Here is a 19,297-nt window from a genome sequence, read left to right on the forward strand (position 1 = left end):
CACACTCGACCCCGAGTATATTTCAGAATCGATATGTTAATTCACATTTTAATTCAACAGGGGAAGGTGTACTAAATAAAAAGCATGTATATGAAAGGGAAAGTTGAGACATGAGAAAAGGAGAAACCTTTCCCTTAATTCTGGATAATCAGGGTCAATGGTTCGAGGGTACCATCTGATAGGTGTAAAAGCGACATTTTCCAGTCAAACGGGCTTGATATCAGCAGATACAAACTGCAGCTGCTAATTAACACTTTGGTTTTGTACTTATGTCATTCTTAATAACACATGGTTCAAAAAGTATGCATACATACCTATACATAGAGGAGAAGGGTAGTTCCAACGGCGAACTGTTCCAGGCATACAAGAAATATGAGAGCGCCCCTAAAATAAAATAAAAAATAATGATTCATCATTGTCCTCTGTTTCTCCAGCTTTCCCCTGGCAATTTAGCATAATTATTCTAAGGAGAAAACACCAGCGTTGCTAGTGAAATCCTTTTGCCAATTACTCTCCCCCTGCACTTTACTACCCATGACAGTTTTCTAATTAAGGTTAAACAAAAGACTACTGCAATAATTAGAATTCCTTTTAAAATGGGAAATGAGTTGTGCCACATGTCTTAAGAAACTGTTTCAAAACCACTGTTCTGAACTCAATTATTGCATAGGTTTGCAGAGCAATGTAACATCCTCATTTGCATTCTTCACCATGCTACCAAAGGATGGGATTTATTTCAAGATCAGACAATGGTTCGGTGTAGAAAGAGATTTTTTAAAAGACTGCTCTCCCTTTTTTCAGTGGAGAGCGCAGAACAGGATTGTGCCATAATGTCTTAACTATACTGCCCAATCAATGTAATGGTTTCAATTCCAGAATTAGTGAAATTATAGTTTGGTTAGGATTTTTTTTATAAAAAAAATCTCTCGTCAAATACATACAGAGAGTGTGGAATTAAATCAAATGTAATCTATACCCAAGTTATTCTCAATATGGATAAACTTTCAAAAGAACACATGTGCTGTGGCTGCAATCCTAGGAGTTGAACTAGATGACCTGCAGGGACTCTTCCAGCTCCAGAATTCTGTGATTCTATGAACCAAAACCCACTGAGATAAACAGGAATGCCAGCTTGACTCCACGACCATGGGTGCCATGCAGCGTGCATGGTCCTGGCACGGAAATTTGTGGGTGCCTGGCCCCTTCATGGGGAATTTTGTGGGTGCTCATGCAGGGCATTGGCACCTATGGAGATGAATGGATATAAGGTTGTCCCTTTTGAATTATGGTGCTGGAGGAGACTCTTGAGAGTCCCATGGACTGCAAGAAGATCAAACCTATCCATTCTTAAGGAAATCAGCCCTGAGTGCTCACTGGAAGGACAGATCCTGAAGCTGAGACTCCAATACTTTGGCCACCTCATGAGAAGAGAAGACTCCCTGGAAAAGACCCTGATTTTGGGAAAGATGGAGGGCACAAGGAAAAGGGGAAGACAGAGGATGAGATGGTTGGATAGTGTGTTGGATAGTGTTCTCAAAGCTATCAGCATGAGTCTGACCAAACTGCGGGAGGCAGTGGAAGACAGGAGTGCCTGGCGTGCTCTGGTCCATGGGGTCACGAAGAGTCGGACACGACTAAATGACTAAACAACAACAAGGTTGTCCCATTCCTTGTTGGGTTGTGGTTAGTCTGCCAAAAATGTTACAAACTGTGGTTATAGATTTCACATTTCACAGGGTTTCAGCCACAGAAAAACATACGAAGTTGGGCTCACAAAAGCCGACTTCCCTGACTCCTCCATTCCACCCGAAGGGTTGGGAGAGGGTTTGAAGAGGAAGGAAGGAAGGAAGGAAGGAAGGAAGGAAGGAAGGAAGGAAGGGTTCATGGAGAGAGGCAACTACCACCGTTCCATTTCATTGGATGATCTCATGTTCTGCTATTGTGAGACAAGGATGAAAAGTATTTCTATCCACAGCATGCATATTTTTATCCATCTCTTTCAAATCCTAAAATGCCTAGATTCTTTCTTTCTTAACAAATAATAATAATAATAATAATAATAATAATAATAATAACTTTTCCTCATAGGGGAGTTGTATTCCTGTACTATCTCCATTGTAACTCTATTTTTAACCCCAGTGTGCTTATTAATAGGGTGGCTACCAATCAAATAGTTTAGAAATACATCATCATATTTAGGGGCCCCTGCAAACATTCTTTTTGTTGCTCATTCATGCTGATTTGATTTATTGTGTTTCCTTATCTGCCCTTCACAACATAGTCCCCAAGTGGGTTACGACAATAAAAAATATGCAATTTTAATAAATTATTTGAGCTCATGCTATCAGAGAAGCAGCCATGTCTGATCTCACTGTCAATACCCTTTGTGCATGTAAAAAAAAAAAAAAAAAAAAAAAAAAAAAGTTGGTGGTGGTCAAATGGCCTGATTTCCAGACAGTGCATATTCTGTATCCTCCTTCTGGAACTCCTAAGTTTTCATAGCACTAATCTTCTCTGTGTGTTTTCCCCTCCTGCTTTTGTACGCTACAATGCTTTCGAACAGTGATAATGTGGCCAAATCGGGGAAATGTCACAGAACAACTGCAGAACAAAGCAGAATAAATCCACCGTTAATGTATCATTATTGTGTTCAGAACATGTTGCTGGATACATCCACAGCAAAACAATCTAACTCTTGTGATGACAACATTGAAACAAGTGTCATATTCTAGTGAAGCCCATTGTCAAGGTCTAAGGCTAGCCCTGTGTTTTCCCAAGATGACGTAGCATGCAGTACAATGTAGTACTAATATATAACCAAGTGCTTGACAAAGCAATGCAGTAGTAGTCCTTTAGGTGCCAGGCAATAAATTTCCTCCACAACCAAGCCTTTGGCTTTTAACTATCTGCAGCCTTTTAGAAGTGGGCAGGATGTTTTCCACCTTGGTCTTAATGTATCTCTGTGGGAGTTCTGTCTGATTGTCTGGTTGGTTGTAAGTCGCCTTAGGTTGTGCTGAGAAATACTAACAAATTTAATAAATACATAAATAGTAGTATTGCTGTGGACATTGATTATTTATTGTATAATGCCATTCCTAACCCCTTCCCCTTGTTGACTTTCAGTGGTCTAATTTTAGATTACAGTCATACCTTGGTTTTGAACAGCTTAGTTCTCGAACGTTTTGGCTCCTGAACGCTGCAAACCTAGAAGTGAGTGTTCCAGTTTGTGAACTATTTTTGGAAGTTGAACGTCCAACGGGTCTTCCTGCAGCCAATCAGAAGCCGCACTTTGATTTTTGAAAGGTTTGGAAGTTAAATGGACTTCCAGAACTGATTCCATTCAACTTCCAAAGTACGACTGTATATTTTATATTCATACTTATGGCAAAAATGTACCATATTTTTTGCACCATAACACTCACTTTTTTCCTCCTAGAAAGTAAGGGGAAATGTCTGTGCTTGTTATGGAGGAAATGCCTACGGGTGGCATGCCTACGGATTTTCCTCCTCTAAAAACTACGTGCGTGTTATGGTCGGGTGGTATATATTCTGGTAGCTACGATATATGTTTGTCCACTGGTGACTTGTCAGTGTAGGCTGATGTGTTTAAAACATATGCATTGCCCAAAGAAAGGCAGTCAGAAACACTGTGACAGAGAACTCACTTGAACTTTGGCATGTGCAAACTATTTATTTAGATTTCAGCAAAAGAAGACCAAATGTAATATTGCAGTCTGCATTCTAGTGTTTAGCAGCACTGATGCTAGCTCAGAATCTATGCCTCAGTGAGATTTTTGCACTAAGAAAGGTCATACATTTATTTATAAATCAAGGAAGACTGCATTAATATATTCTCACATTATCATAATATGGCAATTACCACTAAGAAAAGCAAAACCACAGACTGCAAAAAAGGTCTGATTAGGCATGTAAGGCTTTAAAAAGAGAAAGGAAACCCTGGCAGAGAAGCAGGTATATAAATGGAAAATCAACTCTATTTTACCTTTCAAGAAGATAGGCCCATTATGCAAGCAAAACTAATTTTATTATGAATGACTATTTTATTTGCTTTGCAGAAGGACCAATAGAAAAGAATAAAAATCTAAGAATAATCAGAATTAATAATGAAATAGGAACAGGGAGGAAGACACCAAGGAAAATTAAATGAAGCCACAACTTCCAAGTGTCCATTGAAAAAGAAAGAGATGTACAGAGGCAGGCAAACATGTCTGGAACAACAGTTGTCTGACAGTTTACTGTCATATTTGGAGATGGATCATAACCCAGTGGCAGAGAAAAAGATTTGCTCACAAAAGGTCCCAGTTTTAATTGCTGGCATCAGCCCTGGTAGATGGTATGAAAGGCCTTTGCCTTCAACACTGGAGAGTGACTGTTACTCAGAGGAAGACAGTACTGGGCTAGATGGTTATGACCTGATATAGGGCATGTTCCTTTCCTGCAGAGTGTATTAAATTGAATGCAAAACGTATACTCCCAATCCAGAGAAAATTAGCAACAGTTAAGACCTATTTAATTAATAGGAATTCTGATTATTTCTGAGTATCATGTCCAATTGATTTCTGTTAGCTATATCACTTCATATAAAAGAGTTGCAGGTGTGGTAGTCTCAGAAAATATGAAAGAGAAAATTGCTGATGTTCCTCTGCTGGAGCAAATTTTTGTTGATGAGAGAGATGGGGAAAATATGCCAAGTTTTGACTTTATGCAGTTCTCTTCAGCGAGCAGAGTGAAAAAGCAACCATCACTTATTTATCCTGATCCTTTTCATATGAGACAAAGAGCTGAAAATATTTCAAGAGGATACCTTTTCTTCACCAAAAGAATTTGATCCAGCAGAAGATATTAGTAAAGTACTGCGGACTCCATGTTTGTTTGTTTTCAAAAGCTAAGCCATGGACTCTTTGCTTTTGAAAGATTTGATATCTCTATGGTAGTTTTGGTCATGTGAATGGTGCTACAGATCCCCTGGGTAGATTACACAGACACCCTGGGGTCTGCGGACCCCCAGCTGGGAGCCACTGCCTTAGGAGATGTAAGTTGTGGGAGCAGGAACTGACAAAAATCACTCTCACCATGGAAGCACCCATGTTGTGGGTTTCTGCTCTATTCAATTATGAATCCAGCCCAATATGTTAGAACAGCAACTATACCATTTCAAAAGAAAATGCAAGTACCTGTAATGTGTATCCTGGCTCACACTGAAATGACAAAACATCATTCACCATATATCTATCGCCCATTTTGAATCCATTGCTAGGAATTACTGGTTCTGGGCAGGCAGCAAGGCCTACAGCTAAAACAAAATAAAGGGGGGAAATGGAACAAAACATATTAAAATATTCATGTTGTTTTGAAGTTTTATTACTTTTTTTGTTCTTTAGCACATAACATGATCTAATCAATTCACAAAATTAAAAAGACGTTAAAGTCCCTGACTTAAGCATGCCATAATCTAAGTGAACACAAGGGAAGAAATGATAGCAGCAGGACAGAAAGGAAGAACAGTTCAATATAAATACACAAACAGATACATAAAGCCATCAATAGTATGTATGTGTGTATATATTGCACAGAGAGAGACATATACACACACAGTCACACAGAGAGGCGTGTATATACATATGAAACAACAGTAATAGGTCACATTTTATATATTCGCTGTTGAGTAAAATTAGCTTCAAAATATAATGGTGTGGCAAATCTAGAAATTCATTCACACTCACAGAAGGAATTCATGTTCAATAATGCACACTGCAAGTGTGTGTGTGTGTGTGTGTGTGTGTACACATACATGTGCAAGTCTCTTGAACAGGACATAGTGTGGCATGAAGATGTCTTACTGAAGAATTAGGGGGGCTTAAAGGAAAAGGTTGGCAGAGCTCTATCTGCCATGCTGCAGAGCCAGAGACAAGGTATTCTTTAGACCACATGCTTTACATGCTGTAGTTCTCATTCACAGCTTATGAATATCAAGTACTGTTTTCAAGGGTAGCATGCCTCTCTTGTACAGGAAATTGCTTACTGCATGCTCTTCACAGGTCAGCTAACTCTTTTGGCATAGGACATAAAACTCATTAATGTCAATACTGATCACTCTCCCAGTGATCTCATCCCAGTTCCTGCTTGTTAAATACTTTTGCCATTCCAGCTCTGGCACGAGACATACATCCAGGCACGTCATTACAGTGACCTCCAATATTTTCCAGGCATCACTGCCATCAATGACAAGAAAGCTCACAGCACTATAATCTAGTTAACATTTCTGAAAGTATATTAGCATTCATTACACGACACTGTCAACTAACCAAAATAAAATTCCCTAGGCTGTTTGATCCAGTCTCAAAAAAGCTTTGCTTCTTATGTTTCACAAAAAAGAAATGTGATCTATATTAGTGTGTGATACACACACACACACACACACGCACACGCGCACACACACACACAGAGATGTATAATTAAATATTGCTCTTAATTTCTATGAAGTCTCAGTTTGCAGTGAATAGCCTTATTCCTTGGCATAGAGAACAAATTCTGTGCAAGTATGAGAATTAACTCATGAATATGAACAGAAGTAAACCCTTAATTAATGTGAAATGAAATTGTGATCCAATACATTTCCACGGGGGAGTTCAAAACAAATAAAAAGTATTGGGGGAGCGAAAAAATACACCTGTACTACATACCACTTGTTAGACTTGAGCTATAAGCCCTACTTAATTTTTTTTTAAAAAAAAAGATAGAGAAGGAAATATACATTTATAGAGCAATTTAGAGCATTTATAGAGCAAACGAGTGAGAATCAGAGTAGAGGAACCACGGCCATACGCAAAGTTCTGCCAGCTTGAACCAGTTAAGACAAAAAGTGGAAGGGGGGGGTTGTTTGTTTGTTTTGCTGTACCAGCTCCAGGACCCAGATGTTCTAGAGAACGGAATGGGCCAGCCCTGTTCTGCCCCATCCCTTTTCCAGGCAGTAGGAGTTTATTCACTGCAGCAAAAAGCCTCTGGTGAAAGCTAGCAGACCAAAACATCCAACACCATAGACTGGAGGTTAGAAATACTGCCTTAGAACTGATTCGGAATCCACTGAAACGTAATGCTTCCCTGCCTCAATTCTTCTTCACAGAGAAACCACGCAACCCTTGATTTTACACCTGTATATCTCTGCCAAGAACACAACATTTATTGCCAAAAGTTAGAGTTTATAATAATTATGTCTTATCTAAGTATTCACCTGTCATTCAAGCCACTGGAACTGTGGCTGAGGTTTAAATTATATCTTATTTTCACCATCCAGTATCCCAGTGAAAAAGGAGCAGAGACATGTCTCTCAGCACTTTATTTATATAACAGAATAAGGTGGATCAGAAATAACAGTGTGCACTGAGCAGCTGGGCCTGCATCAAGAAGATAAGGCTCTGAAAAGCTAGAATCAGCTGTTTGTGGGGGAAAGGGGGTTCATGGGGGAACTAAATCCAGTCCCACCTCCCCTACTGAAAAAAAGATAATACACAGGGTTTTCTGATTTATTTAAGAATTAGGCATACACTAGTCCAGCTCTTGGATCAGAACAGGGAACCTGGTGTACAAACAATTCACGGGTTCGATCCTCCATCCAGCTAGGGGAATACATGCAGGAAGCCCTAGGTGGCAGAGGGGAGGTCATACCGTCTGGCAAGCAGAAATGTTATTTTGAATTCTTCCCATTGTCTTCATTGTTTTCAAAGATGGCACATCCAGCCACCTCCAGTACACATCTGGTCCCTTGGAAACAGGCAAGTATCCTGGTGTGTAGGAGGGCAGAAATACCTGGATGGTGGAAGCCGAGATCGTCTGTCTTGCCTCTCCCACCCTGCAGGTATCTATTAATTTGAGAGTACTTGGGACAGAACCACAAAGCTTGGGAAAGAGACTGTGGCGCCAAGATCTGCAGCAGCACCAACTCAAAATTATTTTAATTCTAAGTCTACGGAGCAGATGGCACTTACCTCTATTCAGAAGTTTAATGGTAAGAATAAGCACTTTAAATTTAACCTTGAAACAAACTAGTAACCAGTGTAGACACTACAATATCAGTGATATGTTCTGTCCTAACATCCCTGATTTTGGTGTACAACTTCCAACATTCCTCACCATTGGCTATGTTGGCTGGGGACATTGATGGAGATGTAGTCTAAGAACATCTGAAGGGCCCTATACAGTATTGGCTACTCCTGTTCCGGACCAACTAATGTTTCTGAACTGTCTTCAAAGACAGTCCCTCTTACAGTACATTAGAATAATGTAATAGTGAATTGCTTAGGGCTTTCAGTGGTTGGCCAGTGTAGCTTCACAGGAAAAGAGGGTGGCAGATATCCCAGATGAATGCACTCCTGGCTGCTGCTGGCACCTAGTCTTATAGTAAATGTAAAAGGTAAAGGACCCCTGGGCAGTTAAGTGCAGTCAAAGGTGCCAATGGGGTGTGGCGCTCATCTCACTTTTCACGCCAGGAAGCCGGCGTTTGTCCGCAGACTGCTTTCCGGGTCATGTAGCCAGCATGACTAAACTGCTTCTGGCACACAAAAGACCGTGATTCCAGAGCACACAGAAACACTGTTTACCTTCCTGTTGCAGTGGTACCTATTTACCTACTTGCACTGGTATGCTTTCAAACTGCTAGGTTGGCAGAAGCTGGGGCACAGCAATGGGAGCTCACCATTGACAATGAGGACAGTGATAACAAATCAAGGGTGTGGCAAGAAGTTCAAGAGGCAGTGTGAAGAAAGAAGACTAAAACCGCAAATATAGACTTGGGTGTTTAAAATCACCTTGATAACACTCCTTAATGCGTTCTGAACTTGCACAATTCCCTTTCTGTAAAGTCAACATCAGAATGACGGGTAAGATTTCCTCTTGCTGTCCAACAGGGAGAGTCAATACTGCTATGGTTGGCAATTACTTTTTCTCAAAGGAATACTCAAACAGGTAAGGAGAAAGGAAGATCAATGTATCAATAACAGAAGCCAGAGGTAGGCTATTACTACCTTCCTTCCCTGCATACAGAATCTAGGAGATTTTAATAGATTCCTTTGATTGCCACTGTGAGCTGGAAATATCTTCTTCTGTCATGATTGTCTACATCACAAATCCTGGCATACGTTTCCATACATAATGCAGCACAAAGTTAAGAATCCCAATGATTGGGGAGTTAACTTGACCCAGTAAAATCTGAATAACAAGTTCATGTTTCCAACAGCATGCCCTAATGTAGAAATTTTTGTCATGTCCATTTCAACTGGGGTTTAGACTTGCTTTTAGCACAGAAACTGCTTTGGTTGTCCCGTATGATGACCTCTGTTGGGAGAGAGACAGGGGAAATATGTCCTTGTTAATTCTCCTCAACCTCTCAGTGGCTTTCAATACCATCAACCAAGTTATCCTTCTGGAGCGGCTGTCCAAGTTACGGGTGGGTGGCACCACTTTGTGGTAGTTGTGGTCCTACTTGGATAGTTGTTTCTAGAGAGTGATGCTTGGGGGTGTGCTGCCCCATGGAGCATTCAACACGAGGTTGCTCAGGATTCGAGTCTCCCCCTCTCCAACTGCTGTTTAACATCTATATGAAACTGCTGAGTGGGGTCATCTGGAGCTTTGGAGTATGTTGTCAGCAATATGGTGATGGCACACAGTTCTTCTTCTTCTTCTTCTTCTTCTTCTTCTTCTTCTTCTTCTTCTTCTTCTTCTTCTTCTTCTTCACATCTGCAGGTGTGGCAGTGGATATGCTAGACCATTGTCTAGGGTGGCCATATTTCAAAAAATGAAAATCCGGACACAAAACTTATTTGTGGCCATAGTTTATTCAGGACATAGGTATAAGTTACGGACAGTACTTTGCGGGGGGGGGGGGGCGCAGGGGTACGCATACCCCTAAACATTTTGTGAATCTAGGTTTGGCCTCATTGAGGGGCAGTATTTCATTATGAGTAGGAAAATGAGAGTACCCCTAAACGTTGTTGTTGTTGTTTTTAAGAAAAAAAAGCACTGGTTATGCAGCATGTGTATGGAGTATGAAAACAGATTGGGGACACTCGTGTTAACAAACTTGCTTTGGAACTAGGGAGGGAGTAAAAAGATAATGCTGTCTTATCGCCATCAGAATGCAATTTTACCCATACTGCAGTTGGCACTCCTTAAGCATTTAGTCCTTGAAATTGAAACTTGTTTAAAAAACAGATAGATAAAAAAAGCACTTAACATACAACTTGTAGCACAATCATGTACAGCTGAAGTACTTCAAAAAGTTGTTTACAGGCCAGGAACAACTACAGTATAGGTACTACATGAGTTTTTGCTAGAAATTGAGAGATTCTTATACTACTTGTTTTGAACTAGTTAAAATAAAAGCAGATAAAATTTTGGAAATGTATTAGAAAACTAGATTTAAAGTCACATTTTGTGTGTGAATTCTTGGTTTCCTCTATCAGATCATTTTGTTTTTATGACTGATGAAAATTTAAGAATAACTTTAATGAACTCCTTGTAGAGTTTGTTGCTCTTTTGACTCAAGAATTTAATTAATTCTTCCATTAATCTAAATGGGCTTTTCTACAGCTAATGATTCCTTGTAGCACAGAAAATAACCTGATGATATGGCTAATTTCTTCCATAAAACAATAGCTGTCAATCAAAACTAGCACTAAAGGCAGCATCATTATTGCAATCAATCCGAGACTGAATTATTGCATAAAACAAAAATGCAATATTCTTTCCTCTTCCCCCTCACCATTTTGAGACAATGAACATCACACTGTGCTAAGTGTTTACATTACAAACCCGTGGGTCTTAAAAACTGGTGTCACAGTGTAACTAGGGGTGTGCAATCTGATTAAAATACCAATGCACATAGAATGTATGCCTTTACTATGGGTAAATAAAGATTCTAGGTGTGCCTTTGGCAAACTCTAAGCCATAGTCATTCATCTGAAACATAAAAAGACTTGTACTGCTATGCCTAGCAAATCAGGCTATTATCAATTCTCTTCTTCTTCAAAGACAGTTTCCCCATCTGTTCACTGATATCGTATGTCCATTTCGTATTTTGTTTTTCTTACCCAAAATATGGGTGTGCTCAATTTACAGGAAGGCCAGAGTAAGAGCCTTCAGCTGTACAGTGGGAAACATCAGGATATTCCAGTGCTTTGTGTAAGGGTGACTCTTGCTGGATTTGGGGTGACTGTACATGCATTTAATAAATACAACAAACCATTTTGAAAGAAAAAGGTTTAAGCATCTGAAATAGGTTTTGTTAAAATGCTACTGAAGCGCACCTATCTCTTAAGCAGCAACCTAATATCTTAATATAAGATAAAGAATGGAAAGAGGTAGTTGCACATTCAGAATAAAGAAGTGGGAATCCTAGCAATGATCTTCTAGACCCACAGCTTCATTAACTTTACAACAAAGGAGATACACTGTGGATCAAAGCATACAGTTATTTTTCAAGGTAGGAGATTGGCAGGAAGTGTGGGTAAAGAGCAAAACAACAACAACAACAACTTATTAACAACAACAACTTATTATTTATACCCCGCCCATCTGGCTGGGTTTCCCCAGCCACTCTGGGTGGCTTCCAACAAAAGATTAAAAATACATTAAAACATCAGTCATTAAAAACTTCCCTAAACAACAAACAATTCAGCCAATTATGAAACCATACTGTGCTTTACTGCATACCCAGGGTAGGTGGGCATGAAGAAAACTCGGAATGAGCCACTGAGAAGAAACAGGCCAAACCACAACTAATGGCATATGATTGCTCAAAGCCAGGCATAGGCAAACTGGGCCCTCCTGATGTTTTGGAACTACAAATCCCATCATCTCAAGGTAACAGGACCAGTGGTCAGGGATGATGGGAGTTATAGTCCCAAAACATCTGGAGGGCCTAGTTTGCCTATGCCTGCTCCAAGCAGATGCATGTGTACAAGTGCCCTTTTTGCTCTTTTAGAGCCAAACACAATACCACCCCACTGCACTTACTACAGGGAGTGGGAAAATATCAACACAAATATCTTCTGGTGAAAACAGAAACAAAACCCTTGCAAATATAACAAAAGTAGACAGAATTTGTTCATATGTTCAAATGCTTCACAAAGGCCCTTTGATGCTATTTCTTCTTCCATCTTGATCCACAGAAAAACTTATTTTGTTCAACACACACAAGAGCATTAGCAGCAGTCAAAGGAGCCTGCAGTGGCTGTGTATTCTGCACAACTTTCTGTGTAGCTAGCTGCTCAATTATATTATTATAAGCTACCCACACTGCAATTATTTCACTAACACGGAGATGCTAAAAAGCTATTAAGTTCTAGAGGGATGTTTGTTGGTATTGATAGATCTATCTGAAAGCAAAGTATTTTTCTGCAAACAAAAAAACAAAACAATAAAACCAGGCAGTGCAGTCAAGCGCCCTGACACTTAGCATTTTAAAAAAGATGTGAGTGCCATTGATTTCAGTGAGCTGATTTTCAAGTAAACTTGCTTAGAACTGGCACATTAAAAATTGCTGGCCAAATCAAGAGACGAAATCAAGATTCTTATTAAATCAGTACTTGTCCAGGTTATGTTCATAAGATATGGTGATTTATTGCCATTCATTTTCATTGCAGCAATTCAGAACGGTGGGCGAGGGAAGTATGTCTGATAACATTTCATCAGTGAATCAATTATTGCACAAAGAGTGAGAGCACAGAAAAACATTCACATCAAAACTAAGAAAGAATATGCTAAACTAATCTTCAGTGTTTCCTTCTAATCACAGAAATGAATATGTCATGCACATCACAAACCTAACTTATTTGGTTTCGTATTTACTTAGTGAAACCTTTTTTTCTCTAAAAAATAATAATATTTATCACCTCATGTCTGATCCTAAATTGGTTGCATAACGTGCTGAAAAACAAGGCTTATTATATTTCAGATTAATTTAAGACATGACTCTTTAGCCATGATTCATGGCAAAGCTATCACTGCCATTTGGGACTCTAGCTAAAGCTCTTTCCTTTTGAAAATATAAGCAGAAGTAGAACCATTGACCATTGTGTTTTTAAAAATTAGACTTCCTTGCAAATTCTGAAAAGCAGTCCATCTCCCTGTCCCCCAGTTACCTGTTTCAGCGCAACAGGCAAGCTCAAACCATGAATAGTTTAAAACAGCATGCGGATGCTTCTGATTTTTCCTTGCAGTCCCACAGGAGAAGAGGTAAAGGAAAACATGTAAGAAAAGCCTTGCTGGATCATATCAAAGGTTTAACTGATCCAACATCCTGTTTTCCATAACGCCCAACCAGATGCCCAAGAAAGCCCAAAAGTGGAACACAAAGGTAGCAGTCCTCTTCCTCTGTTGTTCCCCAGAAACAGGTATTCAGTGGCATGCTAGCTCAGATCATGGAGGTATACAGTGATCATTACGAGTAGTTATTGATAGCCATGAACTTGTCTAATCTCCTTTTTAAGACTGGTGGTAGCAAATTCCAATGCCCTAGAGCAGAAGTCTAGGTTCTGCACTTTCACGTAGCACTAAAGTATGGCTTAATGTTTCAACTGGAATGGACCACTGTTACACAAAGTCAGAAGGTTTGATCTAACCTTGTGGATAGCAGGTAAGAGCAATAGTCAAGTTACTGATATAAGAATCCTGCCCAGGACGTAACATCTGCAGGTGTTATAAACCAGCAGCCTTTCAAAACACATTCTGTATAAATAAGCTTCAGAAACTCATTTGGCATCATCAATAAATTACCTCTTTTTCATATAAATTACAGGAAGCTTTGCATACAAATAGTGGAAATAAATAGGGAAATTGAACCACAGAATAAAGATACCCTGTGGCTGATTGCTGGTCCTCAATATTTATCATCAGCTGGAAATCTGGCCTTTCCAAAAATTTGCACACATTAACATTTTAGAAAAGTGATTACCCCAATTATAAGTATTACTATTGATGCTTATCGGTATACTTGCTTGTTTGGGACTGCTCATTAAAAGGAGATGAATATCAACATTAAGGGACTATTTGGTGCCTTCATCTACATACTCTAATAAGCCCTAGTCTCACAGAAAATTGTTATTGCCCTTCTACAAGGTAATAGAATGTTTGCATAGGCAAACGTAAAGATGTTTGGCGAATCTAATCTCTGTCAAGCTATTTATCAGACTAATCATTAATATCTATATTCATGCTTAAAATTTAAGAGTCACCTTTGTAACGCTTACCTCTAGCTAATATGAATGACTCACTGATGTAGATAGCTATGCACGGAGGACACCACTATTTTGCATCAGTAGTTTTAAAAAGTTTGAAAAGGACATGAGTGCCACTATGTAAATGAGAGTGTGCAAAATGTTCCCCAGTGATCAAATCTCAGTTAACAACTTCCTGGTATCCTAGCAGGAATTCCATGGCTTCATTTCCAAATCCTCGTCCAAATGATATAGAACTGGAGGGCCTTGTCACACTTTACTTTTATTTAGGCTACAACCCTAATCCAATTTACCTGGAGGTATGCCCCACTTAATTCAGTAGGGCTTACCTCTGAGTAGACATGATTAGGATGGTACTGTAATTTACCAAGCGAAAACATAGTGCTAACCTTTTTGGCATAAAATACAATATATTCCTGATCCAAGCACATGATGCAGCAGAAAACGATGTCATTCTCCATGCTTATGTGAAGAAAGAGAACCAGCAAGAATAATTAGCATCCCAACTGTGCTTTCAAGTATTTAGTGATCCCTGTTCATGTTGTAACATTTATACTTATTTTTTATTCTTTTTAAATATATTGTAAGCTGTCTTGCACAATACTATGTGCCCTCCTGCTGATTTGGGGGGGGGGGACCCCTGACTTTAGCAATCTGGCATGGGGGCTAAATGTATACCAAGAAAGCCAAAAAAAATTAGGATGCAAGTTATTAAGCATACTGTCTGCAAGTTAAAATAAAAATAATAATGATCACACCTTTATTGATAAGTACTGGGCTACTTTTAAAATGAGGCTGCATTTCAAATTGCATTTTAATCTGTATTTTAATTTTTTGTTTTGTTTTTTCCTATTATGTTTTTACTGTACGGTAATTTTATTGGTGTTAGCTGCCCTGAGCCCAGCTCTGGCTGGGGAAGATGGGGTATAAATAAATTATTATTATTATTATTATTATTATTATTATTATTATTATTATTATTATTATTCCCTTTTCTGGTTAAACAAACTCGGCTCTCCAGATGTTTTGGGACTACCATTCCCATCATCCCTGACCACTGGTCCCGTTAGCTAGGGATGATGGGAGTTGTAGTCCCAAAACATCGGGAGGGCCGAGTTTGGGGATGCCAGTTCTATATAAGCCATTGGGGTTAACAATACCCCGCAATGGAAACTACAATGGCATGTGAAGTCTAACTGACCCTGCTGTTATTTTTCAACATAAACATCACTATCAACATGCATAATTATAAAACAGCAAATCTCAAAGACTTTGCAACAACTGTACACCCTGCCAGAGCAGCCTGTGCGCTGTACACAACATTCCATGACTGAAAGGCTAGGACAGACAAAACCATTACACGAAGCATGCAGTTGCTACGATACTCTGTCATTATATCAACTACAGAGATCACACACACATGAGCACATATTGACAAATGTATAGAATAAAAGCATAAAACAACCTTTTATCCACGCCATAAAACTGGACATTATTAACATAAAAAAAAAATCAGGGGAAAGGCAACACAGTGAAGACAGTTCTGGATTTATGTAGGGGAAAAAATGCTGTTATGAGTTCAGAGGGTGGGCTCTATGCCTGAGTCCCATTCTAATTCCTAGATCCACGCTAGCTTCCTGGTGAGGTAATGGCCCTCCAAGTATGGGCCATGAAGGTAACAAAGGAAGAGGCTCTGTGCCAGACAGCCAATGGATGCCTCCCTTCCCTCAACTGCCTGGCAGTTAGAAAGACAAAGACCAGAGCTGAGTTGTGGGAGAAGGCTGAAGGCCGGGCAGCTGGGAGACAGAGCTATGCCTGATTTCTGCTGCAATCCAAGGCTGTGGCTATGGAAGAAGGAAGACCCCAGGGGGGGGGTTAATGCTGTGAGCCCTCCATCAAATATGGTGTGTGTGTGTGTGTGTGTGTGTGTGTGTGTGTGTGTGAACCATATCTCATAAAGACACCATAGTCTCCACTGACCCTCATTCCAAAGGAAACCGAACTCTGGATAAGCACCTGGAACCCCTGCAATTTTGCACCGCTTTGGGTGGCGTGCAACCGTGTGATGATGTGAATGATACCTAGCAAACACAAACAAGAGGCACAATGCCAATCAAAATAATAATAAAATTAAAACTTACTTTTGTACTCGAGGTGAAAGCCAGCAGCTGCCACGCTAATATCAGAGTGGAAGTGCAAGTAAAGTTGATTGGAGGTGCTGTTCAACAATGCTGGTACTGTAGTACCTGCCAGAAATATGGGACAGGTTATGAACACTGTCATTTATCACAAGATCTATGCAACACAGGAACTTTTAAAGAAGCAGAACATATAAAGAAGAATAAAACATATAGGGTGAGGTTCAACGTCACATTATTATACTGTAAATCGGGTCCTCCTCACAAAGGGCATGTGCTGCGGTGAGATCATCAGAACTGACCTCACTGTTGTGTGGGTGGGAGCAATTGGATAGCCACAACAACCTGATTGGTGGTCCCTTGGTTGTTGGGCTAATCTGGCCAATGGGTATGTTGTGTAATAACCGAGGGATCTTTATATATTGCTGCATGTTGCATTGAGCTTCCTCTTTTCGCTTCGTGCACTGGATCACCCGCCCACCCTTCCCTATATTTAGAGTCTTGCTGTGACCTTGCTATGCCTTCGTGGGTCGTCTGCTTTTGGGGCAGGGGCCCAGTAGGAATTTTCCCATTTGGCTGATGCCACTTGGGTTTCGCTTGCCGCGTAGCAAATCGTCACAATTTTGTAAGCTTTGGCGGTTAGGCATCGGTTAAAATGGTGGTGTGGAGGGGAGGTCAGAGAACCAATGCACAACAGGTATTCCGTTAAAGGAATCCAGGGACTCCCCATGCTTTTGTTGACCCCTTTCGGGGGGTAGGACCTCGCAAGAGTCCCTGGGAGCATTTTGGGGTGAGCTTGAGTCATGTGCCTGTACCAATGCTCCCCCATGGTATTTACCGGCACTGATGGTATGGTGGGGCCCAGTCGTCAGTACTGCGTCCTGCTGAGGTCAGGGGCAGCCTAGTCGAACCAATACCTAAACAAACCACTCACTATCTGTAATCAATAAAGTTGTGGCCAAAATTATGCCAATAACCTAAAACTATATTCCGTGTCATGTGTACAATTATTTATTTGGGTAGCTCCTGGGGATTTTCACACACAAATGTTCCATCTGTGCAAGCATATAAGCTCGCAAGATGTAATAATGGCTGGAGAATTGACCTGCAACTTTCAGGCAAGTGTGAACTTTGAAGGAAAACTGCATTTCAACTGGCATATTGTTTTTCGGGAGTGTGAAGAAGAAGAAGAAGAGGAGGAGGAGGAGTTTGGATTTGATATCCTGCTTTATCACTACCCGAAGGATTCTCAAAGCGGCTGACATTCTCCTTTCCCTTCCTCCCCCACAAAAAACACTCTGTGAGGTGAGTGGGGCTGAGAGACTTCAAAGAAGTGTGACTAGCCCAAGGTCACCCAGCAGCTGCATGTGGAGGAGCGGAGACACGAACCTGGTTCACCAGATTACAAGTGTACCACTCCTAACCACTACACCACACCGTGAATTAGGAGGTCCACATAAAAATACGAACCTATCCAAATTTCTTCACCATCCCTATGGTTTGGCCATTATAAGACCACAATGTAGACCACTACATACCTGAAAAACTCCCAAGCCTTGGTGCTGTCAAGTCACCACCGTCATAGATTTCAAGAGAGTCCCAGTTATGCTCAGTGGCAAAGCTTATGACCTGGATCTGTGAAAGAATCACCACCGGGTGTTCATTAAACAGTATAGTTACATATCTTTTCAGAAGTTCTGACATCAAAGACAAAAAAAAAAAAAAAAAAAGCAGCAATGAGATTGACAGCAAAACGTAGCTGCATAAGCTAAACACACATTTTGACCTCACAATATTGTGCACTTTTGTAACTACAAAATGACATCAAAGAGCAGCAACTGATCATGGAATAACAAGGCATTCATTGCTGAAGTGTCACGTTTCCAAAAAAAATGACAGACCAATCTTCAGCGGGGTCTAGAAGGAATGGGAGTGGCAAATCTACTGCTGAGACCTAAGACCTGGTGGCTTGTGCTGGCGAATGGTGAAAATAGTTCTTTATTGCATTTGCTATGCCAGTTCCAGGCAAGCATAGCTGAAGGGCCTGGGGCATCGTCCAGGCTTTGGATATGATGTTACCAAAGCTTTCACCTCACCCTCGAAGTGCTCCATTTCAGTGCTTCCTGCTTACTCTTGCCAGCAGGAGAACCACTAGTGATAGTTTCCCACCCATCTAGGTAGGGTTTCCTCCTTTCATTGGCAGTGCTCTTCTCTGCTTGCAGAGGCCAGCAGAGAGGCACAGAAGTGCCATCCTATGTGCCCAGTCATCAACGTGGTGTTACGATATGGATGCAATGCAGCAGCGAGCAGCAGCTGGCTTGAAAGCAAAACATAATGGGAATGTTGGAACTGTTCCGTGGGAACAGAGGGAGAGTCTGTTTTCAGTGCAAAGCACCGGAAATAGCTCAGTGTGACCTGTACAGGAAGTACAGGAGGAGGAGTTTTGTCTCTCTTGTGATGGACTCTGATGAGAGCAGACGTGTTTCTCTGTAACGCTGCAAAGACAGAAATAAAGGCATGTAAATACATTTCTGTCTCTCTCTTTCCCCCTGCCTGGGAGGGGGGGGGAGAGCAGTGTGTTCTTCTCACGTTTGAGGAGGATCGCTGATCGCGACCTTGCCTGCATCTGCTGGGAATGCAGACAGGGAGGTCACCAGGAGATCGTGCCGGGAGCCTGGAGAGTGGCCAGTTTCTCCTGGGAAGAGGAGATATCGCAGATCTTCTAACACGTGGAAGGGTTAGGATAGTGCTCTCTATCAGAGCAGAGCTGCATTGCAGCAGATGCACAGGATTACGTGTACCAGACTTTAGATGGTGGATAAAATATATGGATGTTACCCAATTTAGAAGCCCTGCACCTATAAATCTAGATGTTAAAATATGAGCTAGTCTAGAAGCCTCATCCCT

The 19,297-nt window shown here is 40.6% G+C and overlaps 1 protein-coding gene across 3 annotated transcripts in view; it reads right to left on the reverse strand.

The window, feature by feature from the left end:
• The window catches only part of CSMD1 (CUB and Sushi multiple domains 1), a 939,172-nt gene that overhangs the window by 102,450 nt on the left and 817,425 nt on the right, over window positions 1-19,297 (reverse strand). For all 3 annotated transcript variants that reach the window (XM_077926388.1, XM_028722385.2, XM_077926389.1), the window contains 4 exons: window positions 17,929-18,025; window positions 16,394-16,498; window positions 5,196-5,314; window positions 315-384 (listed from right to left, as the gene is read on the reverse strand). In XM_077926388.1, the coding sequence (XP_077782514.1) occupies window positions 315-384; window positions 5,196-5,314; window positions 16,394-16,498; window positions 17,929-18,025 (391 nt within the window). The remainder of the gene's footprint in view (window positions 1-314; window positions 385-5,195; window positions 5,315-16,393; window positions 16,499-17,928; window positions 18,026-19,297) is intronic.

This window comes from Podarcis muralis, chromosome 3, assembly GCF_964188315.1.
Source record: "Podarcis muralis chromosome 3, rPodMur119.hap1.1, whole genome shotgun sequence".
Classification (NCBI taxonomy): domain Eukaryota; kingdom Metazoa; phylum Chordata; class Lepidosauria; order Squamata; family Lacertidae; genus Podarcis; species Podarcis muralis.